Source organism: Coloeus monedula (assembly GCF_965178545.1).
Source record: "Coloeus monedula genome assembly, chromosome: 1".
Classification (NCBI taxonomy): domain Eukaryota; kingdom Metazoa; phylum Chordata; class Aves; order Passeriformes; family Corvidae; genus Coloeus; species Coloeus monedula.
This window is the reverse complement of record NC_138781.1, coordinates 10018289-10041126: the sequence shown is the minus strand read 5'-3', so window position 1 is coordinate 10041126 and position 22838 is coordinate 10018289. Positions and strand designations below refer to the sequence as shown.

At 43.0% G+C, this 22838-nt stretch overlaps 1 protein-coding gene across 5 annotated transcripts in view; it reads left to right on the top strand.

Moving 5' to 3' along the window:
- DIP2C (disco interacting protein 2 homolog C) overlaps positions 1 to 22838 on the top strand; it is a 317560-nt gene that overhangs the window by 279712 nt on the left and 15010 nt on the right. For 3 of the 5 annotated variants that reach the window (XM_082298371.1, XM_082298369.1, XM_082298368.1), the window contains 2 exons: positions 811 to 840; positions 2540 to 2601. In XM_082298371.1, the coding sequence (XP_082154497.1) occupies positions 811 to 840; positions 2540 to 2601 (92 nt within the window). The remainder of the gene's footprint in view (positions 1 to 810; positions 841 to 2539; positions 2602 to 22838) is intronic. The other 2 variants (XM_082298372.1, XM_082298370.1) reach the window with 1 other exon arrangement.

Sequence of the window (22838 nt, the reverse complement as noted above, 5' to 3'; positions counted from 1 at the left end):
CACGTGATAGTAGTGGCTTAGGACTAGGCACCGCTGAGGATTTTTTGTCTCTTTGCTGAGCTATCTGTCATGAAGGAGAACTGATGGGGTTTTATCAGCTTTTAACTTCATTGTTCTTTATATGTATTAAACTGTTTATCATAACAAATATGAATGAAGACTTATTGGGCTCTGAAGTTACTCTATTTATGATCTTCCAGTAGTTAGATTATGCACCAAGCCTTGATTTTATTTCACTGTAGGATCAGGTTAATCTGTATGCAAGAAGGTGTAAGTATCTTTCTCTGTTGTATACTAATTTTAATTTTTTTTCCTAAAAGAGAGCTTACTTTTGATTTCCAGAGTACATCACTTACAAACTTTTATTACTAGTGAAATGGCAGACCTGGAACTCTCACTGGATTAAAGTGCATTTAAATAGCAGGGCCTTAATGTTTAATGACTTCAAAAACAAAACAACGACGACAAAAAAATCAGTATGCTAGACACGTGTTTTCCACTAACATTGTCTGTAGTGTCCTAAAACCATTTAAGTCTGTTTGTCCAAGGTTAGCAGTCTACAGCTGTCTCTTCTGTTGCTCTACTAAAATGTTGACACCTCATTTTTTACTTTTTTTAACCTTTAATGGTATAATGGTTAATTTGTAAAATTCCTGTATTTGACATTGTTTTTCTTTTATTTTACTCCCTGCTTTTTGCATTCTCCTCTTTTTTTTCTCCCACCCTTCATTCCCATTTTTTATTGTTATTTTCGTCTTGTGTTACCTTATTTCCTTCTCTCCCTCATCCCTGCTATTCCTGCTGCTATAGCCTCACAGGCTGGGGAAGCTGGCCGAGCAGGTAGGGGATTTTCATGTTCCCTCAATACCCACCTATCAGCTTCCAACAGTGGGACAGACTAGAAATTGAGTCTGGAGATTTGGGGATTTTCAGATCCTTCTATAAAATTATAAATAAGTCCATTATAGCTTTATTTGGATGCAGGTTTCATCAAATATTAGATGTCCATTGTAACTATTTCATTCATGCTGAAAATAATAAATACCATAGTGATTGTCTTTGATTTTCCAGCTTGACTGTTTCCATTATTTTACAAATCAAATCAGCTTTAGTTTTATTTTTAAAGATAACCAATTCTTCCTTGGTTTTGTTTTTTTCTTTTCAACATTGCATATATTTAAAATAAGTTCTCCACTCAGCACTAGTCTGTTACACTGCTGAGTTTACCAGTAGACTGAAAATCGTGTTGTTAATAGCTAGAGAGGATATTGTACCTTGTATTGTGTATAACAAGCTAAAGAGGCTAACATGCATGTGCAGCTCTATTACTCCTGTTCTCCTCTGGTGGTGGGTGATGATCAGTACCTGTGCAGTAAGTATCAATTGGTAGTGGTAATTCTTTTCCCCCTTAGATACAAAAATTTCCTATTTGTGGATCTCCATTGCAACTTTTAGTGCTCAAAAAATTGTGGAACTACCAGCCAGCACTGCAGAAATGTAAAATTTAGCCCTAGATGTGAAGATTCCTAATGTGAAGAATTATACTCTACAATGTAACCCAAATGGGACAGAAATCACTAGGAGTTGATGTTGCCTGCTGGTTTAAGCAGTAAATTTCTAAATAACATGTAAAGGAGTTTGTACATCTGGAGTTTACCAGGTTTAGGAGAATTCCTCTGCTGAAAGAAAATTTCTGACATTCCAGTGGTCCAAAATGAAGTTGTGCTTTTCTTCTAGCTTTGTGCTTAGCAGTGGCACGAGGTCTGCAGCAGAGGGAAGAGCCCTAGCCCAGAGCATTGAGAATTCACATGATGTTCAGTAGTGATGAGTTTGAAGTTTTGGATAAGGGCAGATCATAGCAGGCTGCGAAACTGCAGAAAAGCTGTGGGTGGAAAGGCCTAAAGATTGCATCATCTCTGCATGAAAGGAAACTAAAATTAGTCTGCCTCTTTTCAAGTAACTAAATATTGTGACATAAAGCAAGGATTTAAATTATGCAGTGGAAGACTGAAAAGGATCAGAATAATTGCTTAACAGACCTTCAGTCCAGATTGGTTCATGTCATGCGTGCTACCTTTACTATCTTTAGCTTCAAGTATATTCTCTGTTGCATGTATGGAAGACTCTCAGTAAACCATGCTTCACATTCCTGACCATGTGCTTCTGCCATTAAACTGTGTCTCCTCAGCGATTTCCGCCTTCCTTTATATGGCAAAACGTGTTTAACATTTTTTGTATGTATCCATGTGCTGATTACTTGGCATTTTGTAGCAAATAGAACCTCTGTTGACATGTGTTGGTTAAGTAGTCTGACTGCTTGATGTTTTTCTGAACCCCAAGGTGACACGTACCTGATGGTAGGTATGTTTCCAGTGCTTGTTCTGATTCTGTAAAGCTGATCTTTGATGAATACCTTAAATATAACTTGTCATTTGATTAGCATAATTAGCACTGAAATGAATGTTTGGTTATTTGGGGGGTAAAACTCTTTTCTCCTCCCAGCCCTCAGGTTCTGATTAGCTGATGTTGTTGTTTGCAGGGAACATCTGGACCAGATCCCACCACAGTGTATGTTGATATGAGGGCACTGAGGCATGACAGGTCAGGACCACCTTTTTCTTTTTCTCTAATACACACAGTTAACAGAGTTTCTAACAAGAAAACAGCTTACAGCACACCTCACGGATTCTGGAAACCTTTGTAATTCTCATAAATAATTTGTGTTGACTCCTACCAGCAAGCAGACATAGACATTTATAATAATTGGTTAATTAATTTTACCATTGATAAAACTGAGGCATCTGACATCACTACTGCAGTGACTAACAAGATTCCTTGCCTTTATTGCCATCAGGATTTCATGACACTTGTATTCAGGTGGTGCAGCCTAGCCAGTCCCATGGGACTGGAGTCCTGCTGGGCCTTTTAGCTTCACAAAGGTGTTTCTCCTGGCTTGGCAGCTGTTTTCCTGTCAGAAGACCCCGGCAGAGTTTGCTACAGTTCTTAATGCTGCAGGACTATGAGGAGATGGATTATTGGCTTCAGCCACTGTGAGCGACCACATTCTGTAATTGTGGGTATTTTTCAGTTCCATCTTGAGTGTTAGATGTGTATACAAGAAGTGAGAAATAAAATTTACCACTTAGCAATTGGAGGGAAGCTTGAGATCTCAGTTGTGATTTTAAAAAATACCCATGCACATATATTTCAGTTTTCCAATACTCTGGTCACGAGTCTCTTCACAGAACTGTAACAAACCAAAAAGTTTTCTATGAACTCTGGAAAAGGTGAACATTTAATTAACAATCCTGGTTCCCTTAAAAAATCATTATCCAAATAGGGAGTTTCTTTGTTCTGTTTCTTTCATCCTTCTTAAAAGCTTAACGGAGAATTTGCCCCCCAACTTTGGCTCTCTCAAAGTGACCAGTTCAGCTCGCAGACTACAAACCTCAGGGTACAGCAGGCCCAAATTACTTACTGGGTAGTTAGGTCAGATAGACATGTAGATATTTTCTTGTTGCACAGGGAGATTGGCAGGTAGAAAAAAGGAGCTGCAATATATTTGACTCAGCATTTCTTTATTCCTTTCGCACACAATGATTCCAATAAGAACACTTTTGTTTGATCTGTCCTTTGGGACACTGCTGTCTGCATAACCCAGCCACAGAAATTTGGTGTTCCTGGCCCAGAAACTGCAGTAGTGACACAGTCCATGGTCGTACTAAATCCAGAAAAGAAAAAAGGCCTTTTCTATAGAAGGAGAATGTAACACTCACAGTGTAAAAATTATAAGTAATAAAAAAATACATTATAGAGAGACGAATTAAGACTTACTATTCCTAAAAGTTGCATAAACCATGGGTATACTATTTCGCTGCCTTAGCATATCATTGAGCAGTAGGCATCATTATCGAGATCAGGCTTTGCAGTGTGTTAATTTATATTTAGTGACTGGTTCTACAGAACATGAAAGATGATCTTTACAGCTGGTTCTCATATTGTGGTAATGTAGATTTTAATTTGATGGTTTAAAGCTGTGCCTCATTTACCCAATCCTGCGGAATTTAGAATTAGATCAGTGGGTCATAAATTAAGGGAGAAAACAACTCTATTTGATATAATCTCTTCACACTTGCTGTGTCTAACCATTTTAGTGGAACTGAATGTCCCTATTACTTACCAGTAACTGAAAGATTCCTGTAAATAGCTGTGAGACCACAGAGCAGCAACCCACAGAGTCTTTGCAGGCCAGCCAGTCCCCCAACAATATGAACATTTTACACTGTACACTTAATGTGAGAAAATGTTTTTCATAATTTATATTTTAGAAGATATTTTTCAGGGTCTGCAAAAGACTGAACATATTTTTTTTCTTGGCATGATAACACTCTCTAGTTGCTTCAAAAAACAGCTGTAGTTCATCTCTTTGAGATTATTCAAATCCTGTTCACATCCATAAAAATTAATAATCAGTTTCAATACAACTATTTCAAGCTCATCCGGTAATTATGTGCTTGCGCACTTCACAGCTTATGAAAATGTCATTTTTTTATAGGAGTTTAGGTCAAAAATACCTGTGCTAGGTACAATCTTTGTGGAGATCTAGGGGTGGCTGTTCGACCAAGCTAGATGTTTCTTTCCTTCCAGGTCTCCCTGGATTTGGATGGTTTGCTGCTTAGGTCAGGGTGGAGGTTTTCAAACACCTTTTTGTGTGTCCCTGTGGGATTTTGAGTTACCAGCCCACTGGTTTAGCTACTGGAAGTCTGGCCATAGTACTGGGCTCACCTGGTGGTTCAGGATACTTGTTCCAAGGGGTGCAACCACTTGGTCAGTGACTGGCATCAGTTCTGACACTGGACAAAGGCTTGACTGCCTAGCTGTGAGCATCTAGTGCAGTTCTAGATGCTCCAGCTTCACTAGTAGGGTCTCTCATGGAGTCATGTTGTATTTGTTAGCCCTAATGAGTTGTCCCAGGCACCCTGTGCTGTCTCAAATGGCATTAGACACCTATTTTTGGAAACTGAGTAGCACCCTAAAAGCAAGAATATACAGCTCTGGCTTGCTGTTGGTGACAGGATATCAGTATTGCTGTACTTGGCATTCTAATGGTTTTCTAAACCATTTCTAAAAATCAGGGTGTTCTCAGGATGGCCAAGAAAGAGTGAGCAAAGACAGGCAAGTCTCACACAGGCTTTTAATGAAGAACAGAAGACTTGTGTGTTATCCACCAAGTGGGTGATGTGCCCCTGCAGTGCAGTTTACAGAGGTTAACTCAGGTCCAAAAGGCAGAGTAGGTGGATTAATGTTTCCCAGCACAGCACAGAGGCTCCTGGCTGCTGCCTCCCTGAGCAGCTCAGGCCATGGCCCTGTGCCCACGGGCATCCTCAGGGAGGGCCAGGCAGCAGAGCTCCGGGCAGGAGCACCCGGTCAGGTCATTGCTGCATTTCTCTGCCTCTGGGAAAGCAATTTTATTCTCCCCACCCCCCAAAAAAGGAAAATAAATCAAATAAATATATGCATATTCTTGTCCTGCTGTCTAAAGTGCTGGTTGTCAGACTGTTCCGTCATATTTTTGACCAGTCATGCTCTCCTCAGAAAGCTTTTCAGGTGGGTAAGCTCAAGATACCTAAATACTCTAAAAGCTGAGAAGTACTTGGAAGATAAAAAAGGGAGGGAGCGAGAGAGAGAGAGAGTTTTCTCGTCATGCCAAAACACCATATACTTGAAAGATGGTGGCATTTACAACATTTGCAGCCTTTTGTACCACTAAAGATTTAAATTTAAAGCCCAAGCATCCCTTGTATCTGGATTGCTCTAAAACAATATGTACGCATGTTTATAAAATGTCCAACAAAAAATACATATCTGAAATTAGAATAAAAATTTCACAGCTTCTTCATCCTTAACAGCAGCTTAATTCTTGGTAGAAAAACTATTTATTGGCAAAACAAGCCAATTCATCAAACTGAGAATAAACCAAAATAAATCTTTCTTTCCATCAAAAAGGCAAAAATATTTTCAGGTGTTCTGCAGCAGGTCAGGCTGGATTCTCAAATGTTTCAGTATATTTGTAAACATCCAAAACCATATATTTTTTTAGACTCATTCAAAACTGTTTTCAAAATGTTACTGTTTCAACATGGTAATGCATATTTTGTAATTACCTTGAATTTGAAACTAACAGGTATGAATTAGAAATAAAATGGCATTAAAAATATTGAAATATTTCAACTGCTTTGAATTTTTTCTCAAATTTTTAACACAGAAATTTCTTTTCCTGGGTATCTGGACCTTTCATATTTGTCCTGGGTTGCAGTGTATTCTATTACCATCCCCATCAGCCGTTGAAATCAGGTGGGGCAGTGTTTCCTTGCCTCCTCCCCCCAGACTATCTTGCTGTTAATGGCCCATCATTGTCCTGCCGCATGACTCATAGATAACTCCCTCTGGACTATCATCTGTTAATGAGCCCAATCAACACCTGGCCTTATGACTCATTACCCCATTGTGAGATGCTCCACCCAGAGGGAGGAACCAAGCATCCCAGCGTGGATATAAGCTGAGGTTGAAAACCAGAGAGGGGACCTTTCCACTGGATTTCCAGAGGACAGGAGCTACACAGCCACCGGACCTTCTGAGGAAGAGCAGACCCTTTTCTACAGGATCACCGCTTCAGAGGACTGCAGCCATAATTCTAGCAGACTGCTACCACCACCCTGCCTAACAGGGACTCAGGTTGTATCTTGACTCTGTCAGTTTGAACCAGTGTTTTCTTTTAGTTGTTTTTTTTCTTTCCTTTTCTTTAAACTTCCCCATTAAATTGTTATTCTGACTTGGTGCCTCCCACTGGTTTGTTTTCAAACTAGTACATAATTTGGCGCCCAATGTGGGGCAGCTCTGAGAGAAAGTCAGAATTACAATTTTGTGTTAACAGAAACCTATTCACCATGGTGCTCAGCTTGTCTACGTGGGTACTGTATCTTGCTCTCTATATTTTTCCTCACATGGGGAACTACCTGCCTGTAGTATTACTCCTGTTAAAACCAGGGAATGGTATGAGAATTGCTTTAATGGTTTATTATGTCTACAGCATGATAACCTGCGAGGCGATGAATACCATTCGGAGTATATACTCAGTTTTGTTTGGCTGTCCTAGTCTGGGCTCCTATGTCTGGGATCTCCTCAACAATCGCACCCAGCCCCTGGTGGGAGGAGTAGAGAGTGGTTTCTTCCAGCCTTTCAGGCCAGGCACAGCAGTTTTTGAAAATATTGAATTCCCTCTGGATGTCAAAGACGGCATAAACTTGCTGTCAGTTCTGCTTTGTCTTCTCTGTACAGCCTGCACCATGTACACCATGCTTAGGATCAGAGCCATGGCACAGCATCCTCAGGATGAGGGAGGGAAAAAGAGCAGAGCAACAAACATCATGCCTACGCAGACTGACACAGAGGAGAAAGGAACCAAATGCAAAGCAACAGCGTCCATGTCTACTCAGACTGTCACCGAGGAGAAAGAACTCAGATGCAAGACAACGGCGTCCATGTCTATGCAGACTGACACCGAGGAGAAGGGAACCAAATGCAAAGCAACAGCGTCCATGTCTACGCAGACTGACACAGAGGAGAAAGAAACCAAATGCAAAGCAACAGCGTCCATGTCTACGCAGACTGACACCGAGGAGAAAGGACCCAGATGCAAGACAACAGCGTCCATGTCCACGCAGACTGACACCGAGGAGAAGGGAACCAAAAGCACTCTCAGTGTCCCCATGCAAACCGTCACCGAACCAGAACAGCCTAAACCAATTGCAGTTGCCCCCGTTCAGAAGAAGAAATCAAAAAGCAAATCAGCCCGCATTGTGACTGACGAGGATGCAGCAGGACCTTCGCACCCAGCAGAAGAGGCAGAGCCAGAGATCATCACTCGGTCACTATCCCTGGGTGAGCTGCGTGACCTGCGGAGGGAATTCACCCGCCAGACGAACGAGTCTATCCTGACCTGGCTGCTCCGCATCTGGGACGCTGCAGCCAATGACACCATTCTGGACGGAAGTGAGGCCAGGCAGCTGGGATCTCTGTCCCGGGATGTGGTCATTGACCAGGGGATCGGGAGAACCCAAGAAGCTCTCAGCCTCTGGCGGCGACTGCTTACAAGTGTAAGGGACAGGTACCTTTGTAAAGAAGACCTCCAGGTGCACCAAGGGAAATGGAGCACAATGGAACAAGGTATCCGGTGCCTGAGGGAATTGGCTGTGCTGGAGATCATTTTCTCAGAAGACGAGAGATTTCCTAAGAGCCCAGATGGTGTCCAGTGCACGTCACAGATGTGGTTGAGGTTCGCACGCCTTGGACCAGAGATATACTCCCGTTACCTGGCAACGCTGCAATGGAGGGAAGGCGAGGACAGGGTGGGCGTCTTGGTGAACAAGCTGAGGATTTACGAGGACACCGTCACAGCCCCGTTTCGCACCCATGTCTCATCCGTGGAAACAAGTCTTTTGGCTGAGCAAGTCCGGAGCTTGATTGAAGAAGGCCATCAGAAACTGAAAAAGGAACTTAAGGAAGAGATTTACCCGATCTCGCCAGAACCAACAAGAGTCTCTGCCATTAGGAGCCGGCGTCCCCCAACCAGGGAGAGAGGATACACCCCACGAGGTAACCTCTGGTTTTTCCTTCAGGAACATGGAGAAGACATGAGTAAGTGGGATGGAAAACCCACCTCCTCCTTAGCAGCTCGGGTACGTGAACTAAAAAGAGGGACAACTACCACAAGAAGCGCATCTAGAGTCAATATTGCTCCGGTCTCTCGCACACAGAACTCCAGACGGTACCGGAATGATAATATGACCGATCCTCTTGAAGGGACCTCAGGAACGTATTCACCGGAAGGGAGCAACATGCAACATGACCAGGAATAGAGGGGCCCTGCCTCTAGCCAGGTAGAGGAAAGGGAGAATCGGGTCTTTTGGACTGTGTGGGTCCGATGGCCTGGCACATCTGACCCACAAAAATACACGGCTTTGGTTGACACCGGTGCTCAATGTACTCTGATGCCATCAAGGTATGTGGGAGCAGAACCCATTTCTATTTCCGGAGTGACAGGAGGATCCCAGCAGCTGACTGTACTGGAAGCTGAAGTGAGTTTAACTGGGAATGAGTGGCAGAAACACCCCATCGTGACTGGCCCGGAGGCCCCGTGCATTCTCGGCATAGACTATCTCAGAAATGGGTATTTCAAGGACCCAAAAGGACATCGTTGGGCTTTTGGGATAGCCGCTGTGGAGACAGAAGATATCAGACAACTGAGTACACTGCCTGGCCTCTCAGATGACCCCTCTGCTGTGGGACTGCTGAGAGTTGAAGAACAACAGGTGCCAATCGCCACAGCAACAGTGCACCGTCGGCAATACCGCACCGACAGAGACTCTGTGGTTCCCATCCATGAGATGATTCGCAAACTGGAGAGCCAAGGGGTGGTCAGCAAGGCCCATTCACCTTTCAACAGCCCTATATGGCCAGTGCGTAAGTCCAGTGGAGAATGGAGGCTGACGGTGGATTACCGTGGCCTGAATGAGGTCACGCCACCATTGAGCGCCGCTGTGCCGGACATGTTGGAACTTCAGTACGAGCTGGAGTCCAAAGCAGCGAAGTGGTACTCTACTATTGACATTGCCAATGCCTTCTTCTCCATTCCTTTGGCAGCAGAATGCAGGCCCCAGTTTGCTTTTACCTGGAAGGGTGTGCAATACACCTGGAATCGACTGCCCCAGGGGTGGAAGCACAGTCCCACCATTTGCCACGGACTGATCCAGACTGCATTGGAAAAGGGTGAGGCTCCAGAACATCTGCAATACATCGATGACATCATTGTGTGGGGAAACACAGCAAAGGAAGTGTTTGAGAAAGGAGAGAAAATCATCCAGATTCTCCTGGAAGCTGGCTTTGCCATCAAAAGGAGCAAAGTCAAGGGACCTGCTCAAGAGATCCAGTTCCTGGGAGTAAAGTGGCAAGATGGACGGCGTCAGATTCCCACTGAGGTCATCAATAAGATCACTGCGATGTCTCCACCGACCAACAAGAAGGAAACACAAGCTTTCCTAGGCGCCATAGGTTTCTGGAGGATGCACATTCCCGAGTACAGCCAGATCGTGAGTCCTCTCTACCTGGTTACCCGCAAGAAGAACGATTTCCACTGGGGCCCTGAACAGCAGCAAGCCTTCGCCCAGATCAAGCAGGAAATCGCTCATGCGGTAGCCCTTGGCCCAGTCAGGACAGGACCAGAGGTGAAGAACGTGCTCTACTCTGCAGCCGGGAACAATGGTCTGTCCTGGAGCCTCTGGCAGAAGGTGCCTGGTGAGACTCGTGGCCGACCACTGGGATTCTGGAGCCGAAGCTACAGAGGGTCTGAAGCCAACTACACTCCCACAGAGAAGGAAATCTTGGCAGCCTATGAAGGAGTCCAAGCTGCCTCTGAGGTAATTGGCACTGAAGCACAGTTGCTTCTGGCACCCCGACTACCGGTGCTGGGTTGGATGTTCAAGGGAAAGGTTCCTTCCACGCATCACGCCACCGACACCACATGGAGCAAATGGATCGCCCTCATCACACAGCGTGCCCGTATTGGAAACCCGAATCGCCCTGGGATTCTAGAAATTATAACAAACTGGCCTGAAGGTGAGACTTTTGGATTATCTTCTGAAGAAGAGGAAGAGCAAGTGACTCGTGCTGAGGAAGCCCCACCATATAATGAGCTACCGGAGACTGAAAGACGTTATGCCCTCTTCACTGATGGTTCCTGCCGAATTGTAGGCGCTAACCGAAAGTGGAAAGCTGCAGTATGGAGCCCCACACGACGAGTTGCACAAGCTACCGAGGGACAAGGTGGATCGAGTCAGGTTGCAGAGCTTAAAGCCGTCCAGCTGGCTTTGGATATTGCTGAACGAGAGAAGTGGCCGAGGCTCTATCTCTACACCGACTCGTGGATGGTAGCTAATGCTCTGTGGGGATGGCTGGATCGCTGGAGAAAGGCCAACTGGCAGCGCAGAGGGAAACCCATCTGGGCCGCTGAGATTTGGCAGGACATCGCCACCCGAGTAGAGAAGCTGACCGTGAAGGTTCGACACGTGGATGCGCACGTACCCAAGAGTCGGGCTAATGAAGAGCATCGCAACAACGAGCAGGTGGACCGAGCTGCTAAGGTGAAAGTATCTCAGGTGGATCTGGACTGGCAGCACAAGGGAGAATTATTCCTAGCTCGTTGGGCCCATGATGCCTCTGGTCATCAGGGGAGAGATGCAACATACCGATGGGCCCGTGACCGAGGGGTGGACCTTTCCATGGACAGCATCTCACAGGTCATCCACAGTTGTGAGACCTGTGCTGCAATCAAACAGGCCAAGCGGGTGAAGCCTCTGTGGTACGGTGGACGATGGTCAAAGTACAGGTATGGGGAAGCCTGGCAGGTTGATTACATCACCCTTCCCCAAACCCGCCAAGGCAAGCGCTACGTGTTGACCATGGTTGAAGCGACAACTGGATGGCTGGAGACCTACCCTGTGCCTCATGCTACAGCCCGGAACACCATCCTGGGCCTGGAAAAGCAAGTCCTGTGGAGACATGGCACCCCTGACAGGATCGAGTCGGACAACGGGACTCATTTTAAGAACAGCCTCATCAACACCTGGGCCAGAGAACACGGTATTGAATGGATATATCATATTCCTTATCATGCACCAGCTGCCGGAAAAGTTGAACGCTGCAATGGACTACTTAAAACCACCCTAAAGGCACTTGGTGGGGGGACCTTCAAAAATTGGGAAGTGAACTTAGCAAAGGCCACCTGGATGGTCAATACCCGAGGGTCCATCAATCGAGCTGGTCCCGCCGAGTCTGAACCCTTGCACACAGTGGATGGAGATAGAGTCCCTGCGGTACACCTGAGGGGTATTTTAGGAAAGACTGTTTGGATCAATCCCACCTCAGGCAAAGGCAAACCCATCCGTGGGATTGTCTTTGCTCAAGGACCTGGTTGCACTTGGTGGGTAATGCAAAAAGATGGGGAAACCCATTGTGTACCGCAAGGAGACCTAATCTTAGGTGAGAACGGTGCGTAGGGTTTCATTGTGTGTATATATATATATATATATATATATATATATACACACATATGTATGTGTAGAGTTTAAAGAAGGTATTGATTTGGGATGATGTAGATGGTAATAGAATAAGGGGTGGATAATGTCCTGGGTTGCAGTGTATTCTATTACCATCCCCATCAGCCGTTGAAATCAGGTGGGGCAGTGTTTCCTTGCCTCCTCCCCCCAGACTATCTTGCTGTTAATGGCCCATCATTGTCCTGCCGCATGACTCATAGATAACTCCCTCTGGACTATCATCTGTTAATGAGCCCAATCAACACCTGGCCTTATGACTCATTACCCCATTGTGAGATGCTCCACCCAGAGGGAGGAACCAAGCATCCCAGCGTGGATATAAGCTGAGGTTGAAAACCAGAGAGGGGACCTTTCCACTGGATTTCCAGAGGACAGGAGCTACACAGCCACCGGACCTTCTGAGGAAGAGCAGACCCTTTTCTACAGGATCACCGCTTCAGAGGACTGCAGCCATAATTCTAGCAGACTGCTACCACCACCCTGCCTAACAGGGACTCAGGTTGTATCTTGACTCTGTCAGTTTGAACCAGTGTTTTCTTTTAGTTGTTTTTTTTCTTTCCTTTTCTTTAAACTTCCCCATTAAATTGTTATTCTGACTTGGTGCCTCCCACTGGTTTGTTTTCAAACTAGTACAATATTCTAAATGTTTTATAGAGAATTTCCTCAGAAATTTTAAATAGTGAGCTGAAGGATCCGTCTGGTGACATTGAGACCATTGATCTTCTCCTAAAGTTGAAACTTCATGCAAATCCTGTAAAGATAAGCATCCCCTTGCATCCTAATACTCTCTTCTATAGCAAAACCTTACCCATTAAAAAAAGAAAAAAAAAAAAAACAAACCACTGTTCTGCCCTAAGCAGAGCAAGGAAAGATCCACTTTGATATTGAAGTTTATTTTAAAGAGGATAAGAAAAGTAAAAGGAAACATATTCATTGCAATCTGTCTGCCCTCAAAAGCAGATAAAAATGTCACCAGTCTTCTTGTTCAATAGCAGATAGTGACAACTTACAAGCTTTGATGTAGTGGAGGCTTAGGCTCCCAGGGGGAGAGAGCCACTAACCAAGCCACAAATGTATTGATGAAGATTGGGATGCCATTTTGCATTTGTTATAGACAGTTTCCCCTTATTTTTACTACAAATTGTATTTAACCTGTTTATTGAACTACATCCACATTTTGTATCAGACTGGGGAAAAATGAAGACTTTCAGCCAGTGTTGGTAAACACTGTTTTCTATTTGATGCCATCTCTAATTTCATACATGCAGACATCCTTTCCCATCATGTCCTTCTTATCCTGTCTTCAAACCCCAGTATACCCTTTGGTGAAATAATAGGTGCATTAAATGATCTTTTAAATTATTCTGTTTCATCTAGTTAGGTCTGTAGGGTAATAGAAATGGAAAAATTAATTTATTAAACTCTTCTGTGGTTTACTAGAGTTTCTTTTGAGCTACGTGTAATGGTGAACTGCTGGGATAAACAGACATGGTGAGGCAGCTGGCACCAAAGAGGGACTCAAATCCAGGTGTGGAGTATTGTCAAACAGACCAGAAGCACAAAGATGTATTTGGGTTCAAGTTTTTAATTTTTCAGTCTGGCTGTTATTCCATTTGTGGCTTGTGATATCCATAGTCTTTCACTGAAATACTCCCACTCCATCATCAGAACAATTATTTTAACCTGATTACCCTCTATATTAAACAAGCAGTCTGTGGAGCTGTACAAAACAGGTGTCTTTTCCCATGTGGCCACTGACATCTCCTTGGAGTGATGCAAATTAATGTAGCTCTTAAAAAATATGACCTTGTATATACTTCATCTGTCATTAACAGACTCAATTTCTTAAGAGGTCATTTGTGTATTGTACTACCAGTAATAAGCAAGTCTTATTTTTTGTATTGGATTCTGAGTATTCAGAGATCTCTGAATTTCCTTCAGACTTGCTGACATTGTCTGCCTGACAAAGGCGTTTTCAGAGGATGGAAATTCTGAATCTCATTCCTCAAGAAAAAAAGGGAACACTTGTAGCATTTCAAAGAAATGAGAAAATTGTTACTTAGGATTTATTTTTATAGATTGCTTATACACTGAGCCCAGTCTCAAATCCAGGCTCTGTCAAAAGGAATCAGTAAAGCTTTGGCTTCATTTTAATATATTCTAGCATTTCAGACTTCATGCAGGAGCAGAAAAATAGCCTTTTATTATGGCTGTCAATTGTTTATCCTTCTCCTCTGCATTTTACTGAAACTTTCATGTTGTGTATGCATTGTTTTGGGTAACACCAAACAACAAAGCCACAGGAGCTTTTTTTCCTTATTGTCAAACACTTCTCCTCCATCTACCTTGAAAAATACTCTTATTAAAGGGTTATTAAAGAACTCCTTAGCTGAGTTGTTAGCTGAGCTGTAGCCACAGCAGTGCTCTGTAGCACAGTCACAGCGTAGAGGGGAACCATTTTATATTCACATGAGATGAAAAAGAGATAGAGGGGAGGAGTCTCAGAAGGCCACGTGCTAATAGCAAGTGACAGTGAAATAGGTACCTTTTGTGAAACTTTATTGATTAATTATATTTGAAAACCGTTTGCCAATGGTAGCAAAAGAGAAACTTGGAAGAGTGCTCCCTTGATGCTGGGGGGAGCAGGGCTTTTCCAGCTCCTGGAATGGGTTGCAGTGTACAGAGCCCAGTCACAGGTTAGAGAAAATCACAGTCCTCAGTTGCTCACTGTGTGGGGTCCAAAGGGGTGGTTAGAATCCATCACTACCCTCTGTGACACCCAGCCAGCATTTCCCTTGCAGTGAGACTCTGTAGGCAGAGGGTGTGGGTTGTTTTGAGGTGTAAAGCTCCACGTACCTGGTGAGCTGTTCAAAACATAGACCTCCCATGTCATTGTCCTCAGAGTGCTTTAGACACAGTAAGCTCATTTAGCAAATGGAATTGTCAAGTGCTACCTCCAGCACTGCCATTCCTGTCACCCTGAGCTCCAGGGATATTTTCATATGGGTGGCTCCAATTCCAAGCTTCACACAGCACTCCCCAGTTCCAAGTTCCATACATTACCCATACTGTTTCATAGTTGTCTGTTGCTTTAGCTGTTTGGATTTTTTTTCTGTTTTCACAGAAACAGTTCTTTCATGAAAGTGAAAAGATTTGCACCCCTATGGAGTCAGTAAAAGTAGCTCAGTTGTGAGAAAGGCTCGAGGTCTTTAAAATAAAGCCTGAGTCCCTCAAAGATTTAAGTACAAAAAGAAATGATGCAGTTTGGTTTTGAGGAGTCTTTGTAGAACCGCCTGGCTTTTAGGCATTTTGCCTATTAGCTTTCAGAATCTTATTTATGAGTATAAGCTGTTTGTCATGGTACTGGCAAAACCCTCCTCTTCTTTGTGTTTTTCCTCAGGAGAAGATACAGCCTTGGCCTTTTAGCAGTATTGTGCTTTCTTTCTGCCATGCAAACACTGCTGTCTCAAAAATCCTCTTGGCATTGTTTCTGATCTTTGGGAAACAAATCTCTCAGAAAGAAAAGTTAATTTGGGCTGAGAAGCATCATGTGAACACTTGCAGTTCTGACTTAGAGAACTCCCAGTCTCTCTAGAGAGGAGGAAAGGTTGTCTCTTGCTGTTCTGACTGCATCAGGAGACAAACTTGTTCAGTCTCCGTACACTGAATAGTCAGTGATTAGGAATAAAGCTGATGGACTGGGAAATGGAAGAGGAGCAAATACTCTTGAAGAAATTGTACTGTTTACTCATAAGGATCCAGAGTTATAACCAAATTTGTAAATATACCTTTTGAAGAGCTTTGAAAGATGCTTCATGTTTCCAGGCATAACACAACTTCTGTGCAGGGCAGGAGAAAGGGAGAAACTTCCAATAACTAGGGGAGTGGGAGCCCTACAAAGTAATTTGTGTGCTTTCTAAGGCAAGATTACTGATTACTGAAGTATTTCTTCCATTGACCCAAGTCCATTTCTTCCTTGATAAAGTCATCTTCAAGGGATAAGCATATCATGATTTCAGTGGAACAGGACAATAAGAGTTGGCTCCAAGTATGGTTTTTGAGAGAGGATGTGGTTTAGCATACTTTAACTACAACTCAAGAAATTCCAGTTGTATTTCCCTGGAGGGCTTAGGGGAAAGGGAATACTATTCTGTGTACCAAGTAAGACAAATACAAAGGGAAAACAAAAACCTGTACCTTTCCAGGAAGGTGGGTGTACTGCAGTTGTGCAGTTACTGTCGTACTGTTTGCAAGTAACATTTTCATGTCATTCTTCAAGTATGAGTAAAAGAACTAGATGGAAAATGGTTCCATTTTTGTTTTTACAAACCAGTTTTCATTGCAACTGGGTTGGTGTCTATGGCTCAGACCCAGGGAGTCATGACTGACCCAGAGAGAGTGTCCCAAAGAAGTCTGCGGTGTTCCCTCAGCCGCCGGGGTGCCTCTGCAGAGGGGTGCCTGTCCCAGCAGCCTGTCAGCTCTTTAGTGATTCAGCAAGAGTGATTTCAGCTCATGTTCTGTGAGGCAACCCCAGGCCAGACCAGGAGGAGAGAGACAAGAGGCTCGTTTGGCAGTTCTGCATGGGGCAGTTTTATTTGTCCCGCTCCCCGTGAAGGGGAGGCCAGGGATGAGCTCTCCGATCTCTAAAGGGGAATAGGGTAGCTCTTATAGGGATACAAGGGTGGGTGTGAGAGGGTAGAAGCCAATGGGTTACAAAGAGTCTACATAGGGTCTCCCAGAGGATCATGGTTTTGTTTTTCTCTCACCCTCACCACAAAGTGCTGCCTTTTCCAAAGGGATCTTGCTGGGAGGTTATGCAACCTCCTTATCTCAGCAGGCCTCCCTCCAGGGCAAGGGCTGGGCACACCCCACAAGTTTTGAAGTTTAGCAATAACTTTGCTGAAATTATAAAATTTCAGTAAAATTATTGGGAATTTCACTGCTTATTAGGTTTCCAACGTATTAAAATACACCAACATATTTATTCCAGAAGAGTGACTGACACTGTTAAAAAAAAGGATTTCCCATTTCCAGGTATACCAAGCTTCTTTGGTGTTACTGGTCCTTCTCTTTCAATCGTGCTTCTCCTGGAAGCTGGGAATAGATGAAACAAGCTGGCTGCTCACATTTCTGAGGAAGATTTATTAAAAATTCTTCCTTTTTTGTTCCCTACAAGCCATACTTCTTCTTTCTCTCTCTCAGACTTTGCCATGAGTCTAGCTGTGCAGTTACAGGAATGTCTTAATAAAATGGAATTTTCATTCTTCCATTTTTTTAATGCAAATACGATGTATTATATATTTGATTTTTGCAGATAATATATTCTGAAACAGTTTGTTTTCCTTGAGTTTGGTATATACTGTTAATGGAATGCTAAACACTGATTCTTTAAAAGTGCCAAGTGATCAACATGGGGTACATTTGCTGAGTGGAGGAAAAAGTGCTACTTTCCCATACTGCTGCCTTAGAGGGCATTTCACAAGGCATCTGCTTTGGAAGGGGAAATACTTAATGAATGCATGTAAGATTTGGAAGAAGCCTTTGTGGCTTCTGCAGCCCTGGCCACAGACTGTGCTGTGCTATAAGAGATGGAGCTTCCTATGTGCTCTCCACCCGTCTTTCATTTCCCTCTTCTCTTGCCAGCCTTTGCAGGAGGACAGGGCCTTTGCCATCCCACACACTGTCAGTTTTTTGTGACAAATAATTCAGCACAGGGTGCTGTGCTGCCAGTTACCCCTGGGAAATGGGCTCTGTCACCTTTGGGACCCACTCCAGCTTGCCAGCCTCAGGCACTCGTTTGGCTCCTGTTGTCAGTGAAGTCTCTGGCTGAAGGAAAACTGAAGGAATGGTTAGGCTTGGGAAGGGGAGCTCTGAATAGTAAAAGCATCCTTTATTTATATAAGGATACATCACTAATTTGGTTAGAGATGTAATACCCTCTTAAATGGCTCCCTTCAATAGATCTTAATATGTTGCTTCAAGCCTCACTTGTCTTTTTTAGTATGGCATATACTGGAAGTGTCTGTGAGCAGAAGATGAGCTTGCTTAAGCAGAGTCTCAAGCAGCCCAGCCAGGCTTCCCAGTGAGTCTCCTGTGACAGGGCAGTCCCTTTTCAGTGCCTGCAGGTGTACAAGGCACTGCTGCTCATGGCACCGCTGACCTTTCCTTCTGAGTGCTCATCTGCAGTTTTAATTGAGCTGAAAAAATAGCTCTGTGTGTTGGTGTTCCATGCACAGGAAATGTCCCTGGTTGTTGTTAAGCAGAACTTTCTGCAGATTCTTTCCCAAAAATGCAGGGTGAGTCAGCTAATGGTGGGAATTTTGGAGGTTATAGCAAGAGAAGAGGACAGGTTAAAGAAAATCACTTGAGTTCAGAAATTCTTGTTTGATTACATTGTGGGAATGTAGAATATGAATATTTCATTAGCAATGCTAAAATAATTTCCATCATTTGTTAACAACAAATAAGCTAATTCCATTATCTAGGGATATTTTCAGATCCCAAGTTCATTATAATTAAATTTTTCCCTATATGTGAAGCCTCTTTAGAGATTAGGACTGGGAAGACAAAGGGTTACAAAATAGAAAAAGCATATTGCATTAAACAGAATTCTCAGATCACAACTGTGATTATGAAAAGTGCTGTAAAAACAATTAGTGATAAACACATGTCCTGGGACATTTATAATCTGAGTAAAAAGATAACAGCTCTGAGCAGCTTTATGCCTGGTGTTGCAAAGCTGAACCTGAAGCACAGAGAAGGGTAATGCTGTACCTGATGGTGCTCGAGGTGCAAGGTGGGAGAGCAAATTCTCCAGAGTCCTGGTTCACTGCATTCTCTTGAAATAGTTGTATATTTTGTGCTTTAAACAATGTGCAAAGTTAATTTAAACAAATTTAATGTGTGATGACAGTTGAACATTTTAAAGTACTTCAAAGCTGAAAGCAAACATAAACATGACTTTTTTAACATATTCTCATAATCTTTTATGATCAAATTGCTACTGCTTTTTTTAATCTGTGAAGCTTTGAGTGTTCCCCTCCTGAATCAGAGTTCCTTCCCCATTTTGACTCATTTGCAGCTTTCTGAACTGTCTCAAATAATTGTAACTTTTTCTGCTTCTTTGTTCAGTCATCTGAATGGTTGGAAGGTGTTTGCTTTTGACCTCAGGGAATTTGGCACATGAAGTGTTATTTAGGTTTATAGTGAAGGATTCCTTTACATTAAAGGAAATTATTTAGTACTAATTCTTGTTGATTATCAAATTAACAGGATTAAGATATGTCCTAGGCATAGAGAAAGTTAAATGGTTGTTATTTGGTTGGTTAAAGTTTGCCTAAATCCCAAAGTCCCTTTTTCAGTCTCAATTGTATTTATCTATTATTGGAATTTATCATGTGATAGGAGAAAAACTGCTCTGAGGAAACCAGGATGATGCAGGAAAACTTTTTCATTGTCTACCTTTTCCCTTCAGCCTAAGTGTTCAGCTGTGCAATTTTCCTACTTTTCTGATCTGCTATTTGAATACTGCATGCCATTTTGGAAGGCAGAGCTTAAGTTCTTCGATCCATATTTCCATTTTTTGGTAGAATGAGCTCATTGACTTGTTAATTCTGGAATAGCTTATGTAGAAACATTTTATTATTTGAGTAAAGAGAAAATGCACTGACAGGCTTGAGTGTCAAAGAGCCATGACCCAGTCCAGGATCCCACTGTTACCTTCAGTGTCCATCCTTCTTCTAACTATAGAAAATGAGAAGAGGCTGCATCAGCCCTTTCCCATCAAAAGTCTTATCCAGGCACCATCTCAGACTGGACATTGATATAGATCTGAAAAGTGTTGATGGCAATAGTTTGTAATGATTTGAATCAGAACTGGGAAGTCATTGTGCTGTGGATGTAGCCACATAAAAGGTCTCTGCCTTGCAATTAGATTTTCATTGCAGTTTCTAATGAATTAGGTAGTTGGCCTTTTTTTCCTTGTAAAAGACTATTGTGTTGAGTTCAGAAGAGTCACTTTGGGTAGATCCTTTTCCACTTAAGGAAAAAGAGTTTCCAAAGTGGTCAAAACACATGAAGTTTTTAGTTTTTGCTCATGATGGTGGTCAAAACATTTTCAGTTTGGAGAGTTAATTAACTTAATTTAAAAACAAAACAAAATGCCCTGAAACATTAAACATCAATAACCCTGTTTTTCTGACCTGCTACATTTTTTTTTTAAGATTACATTTACAACTTCTGTAATATTTAACTTTTTTGTTCCAGTTTAATACAGAAAAATTTTTAAACTATCAATAAGGAGGATCTTACAGGATAAGAAAATACCCACTTTTCCCCCACAAGCTTAACTTCTAATGTAAGATGACAGTCAGTAGGAACACTTAAGAAATAGGGCTGGAATGAAACCAGAGACCACTGGCTGTTGCTTTCTACCACAGAAACTGTAGGCATGGAGGGGACTTCTACACATTAGGTTATATGTTCATCACATCCTGTCTAGTTTCCTCTAGGCTTTGTTGCTGAAGATTTTCAAGAGTGGCAGCATCCAAGAACAGATGCTGAAAGAAATCAGAGTGCAAAATAGCTGGTATTAAAGAGTTGGGCTTCCAGGCTGGCATGACTGCAAAGTGACATGGTGTGAGAACTGCTCCAGACAGGAGGAAGGGCTGGTGGGATAGGCAGGGAAATAAGAGCTGGAGATGGTGGAAGGTTCAGTGCCCAAACCTTACTGACAAGATGCTGGCACATGGGCAAGGAGGAAGAGGGCAATTACCATGGCTATAAAGGAAAGAAAAAAGTTTGAGACGTGAGGTTTGGCCAAGTGTAGGGTAAAAGGCAATCTCTTCAGCTGAGTTATGTTGAAAGGGAATGGGGGCACTGGGGAAAATCTCCTTTGAGTTGGATGTGGAGAGGTAGCAATAATAAGACAAAACTAAGACTCGGTCATGCCAAGCATCGCAGAGTGAAAAAAGGTTCCTGGATTTGAAATAAATTCAGCTGATAAATAAGCCCTGAAAGGAAGTAGAAGAAGCCCCATCATTTGAAATACTTTAACAGAAGTAGACAAAGCACTCAAAAGTGCATTGCAGGGAGCAGTCTTTTTTTGGCAGGGAGCAAGACTTGGATGACCTCATAGCTTCTTTCCATCTCCATTAGAATCACAGAATCCAAACTCTTTCTCAGAGAAGCAGCCCAGCCGGCTCTGAAGGATTGCCCAGGTTTGGCACCGTCGTGTTGCTTAGTACCACTGTGCTCGTGCCAGCCCCTGCAGATTCCCAAAGCAAGAGTTAATAGCTCTGCTGATAAACTCTCTGATTAGTGTAAAGCACCAGCAAGCTGTGCAGTGTATTTTGGAGAGTTTTCATCACCAAATGAACCAGATCTAAAATGGAGCATAAACAAAATTTGCAGTTTCATGTAAGGTAGTTGGGCAGAAAGACATGGTTGCTGCATTTCGATACCGCTTTGCTGCACAGTGATGGCAGTCACTGGTTAGTTATATCTGGCCAGTTCTTGCTCTGAAGTCAGATTTCAGTCCTACTTTTCTATAGTAAGTGGTTGATATAAAGAAGATGAAATCTGTTCAATGTATTAAATTGTAACAAGAGAAGAAGTTTGACACATACTGGGGGTGTAGCTGCATTCCCCATTAAATCCCAGTTGCCAGACTCTAAAACAGCTTTCTCAACTGTACAACTCCAGTGAGAGAACTTTTTAAGAAAAAGTTCTTAGGAACCAGTGGAAAAAAGTTATGAAAAATATACTCTCCTGTACAATTCTGTGTAAATATTACAGTTTCACTGTGCATCATCCCTGGTTATAGCTTTGCAACAATGAAACTATTCTTAAACATCTTCTGTCTCCCCCCTCCAGTGAGACATTTCGGTGGGGGAGAAACTCTGTGTCTGCCCTACATTGGGTCTCTCAATTATGTTTTCCCTCTCAGCTTGGCTGCAAACCACCAGAAGGTGCAAAAGTAGCTTTCACACCCAAGTGCAGCATGTTTTCTCCCATCCACTTGATTTTCAGGCTCTTAGCCCAGTCTGGCTCTACTGCCATGTTCTCCTCTGCCTTTCCCACCAAGACTAGAACACAGAAGAAAACAGCAGGAACGCTCTGTACTCACTTTCTGAGAGATTGTTTTCATTCCCAACAAAGAGCTCTGGAGCACTGCTGAGAAACAGGACTTGCCCTTCCTGGACCTGCGCTGCCTGGGAGCAGGTTACAATTATTTGTGAATTTGGAGAGGGTTTGCTGTCATTGTCCTAGGGAGGCTGCAAGGAGCCGAGTGCTTCTTTGCCAGCATCACCTGGGTAATTCAGAGGTGGTGTTTTTAAGGGTCTGATGGGCCCTGTGCTCTGCATTTTTAGTTTGCTTGCCAGAGCAGCCTTGATAGTGATGCTGTTTACTCAAGAGGGAAGAAAAGAAGTTTTCAATTGTGTCTGTGTTTTTCAGTGGAAAAAGGGAACTCTCTTGGGGAAGAGTGGGAACAATTGAATTATTTTATGCTGAGGCACAATAAAACTAACTTTAAAAATTATTGCCTAATGCCCATAATTTATTCACAGTATCTAGTCCCAGTAGAGTTAATGAGATTATTAAGCACTTAAAATTAAGAATGTGCATGAGTGGGTAACATCAGAATCTCATGTTTGGCTTACTTTT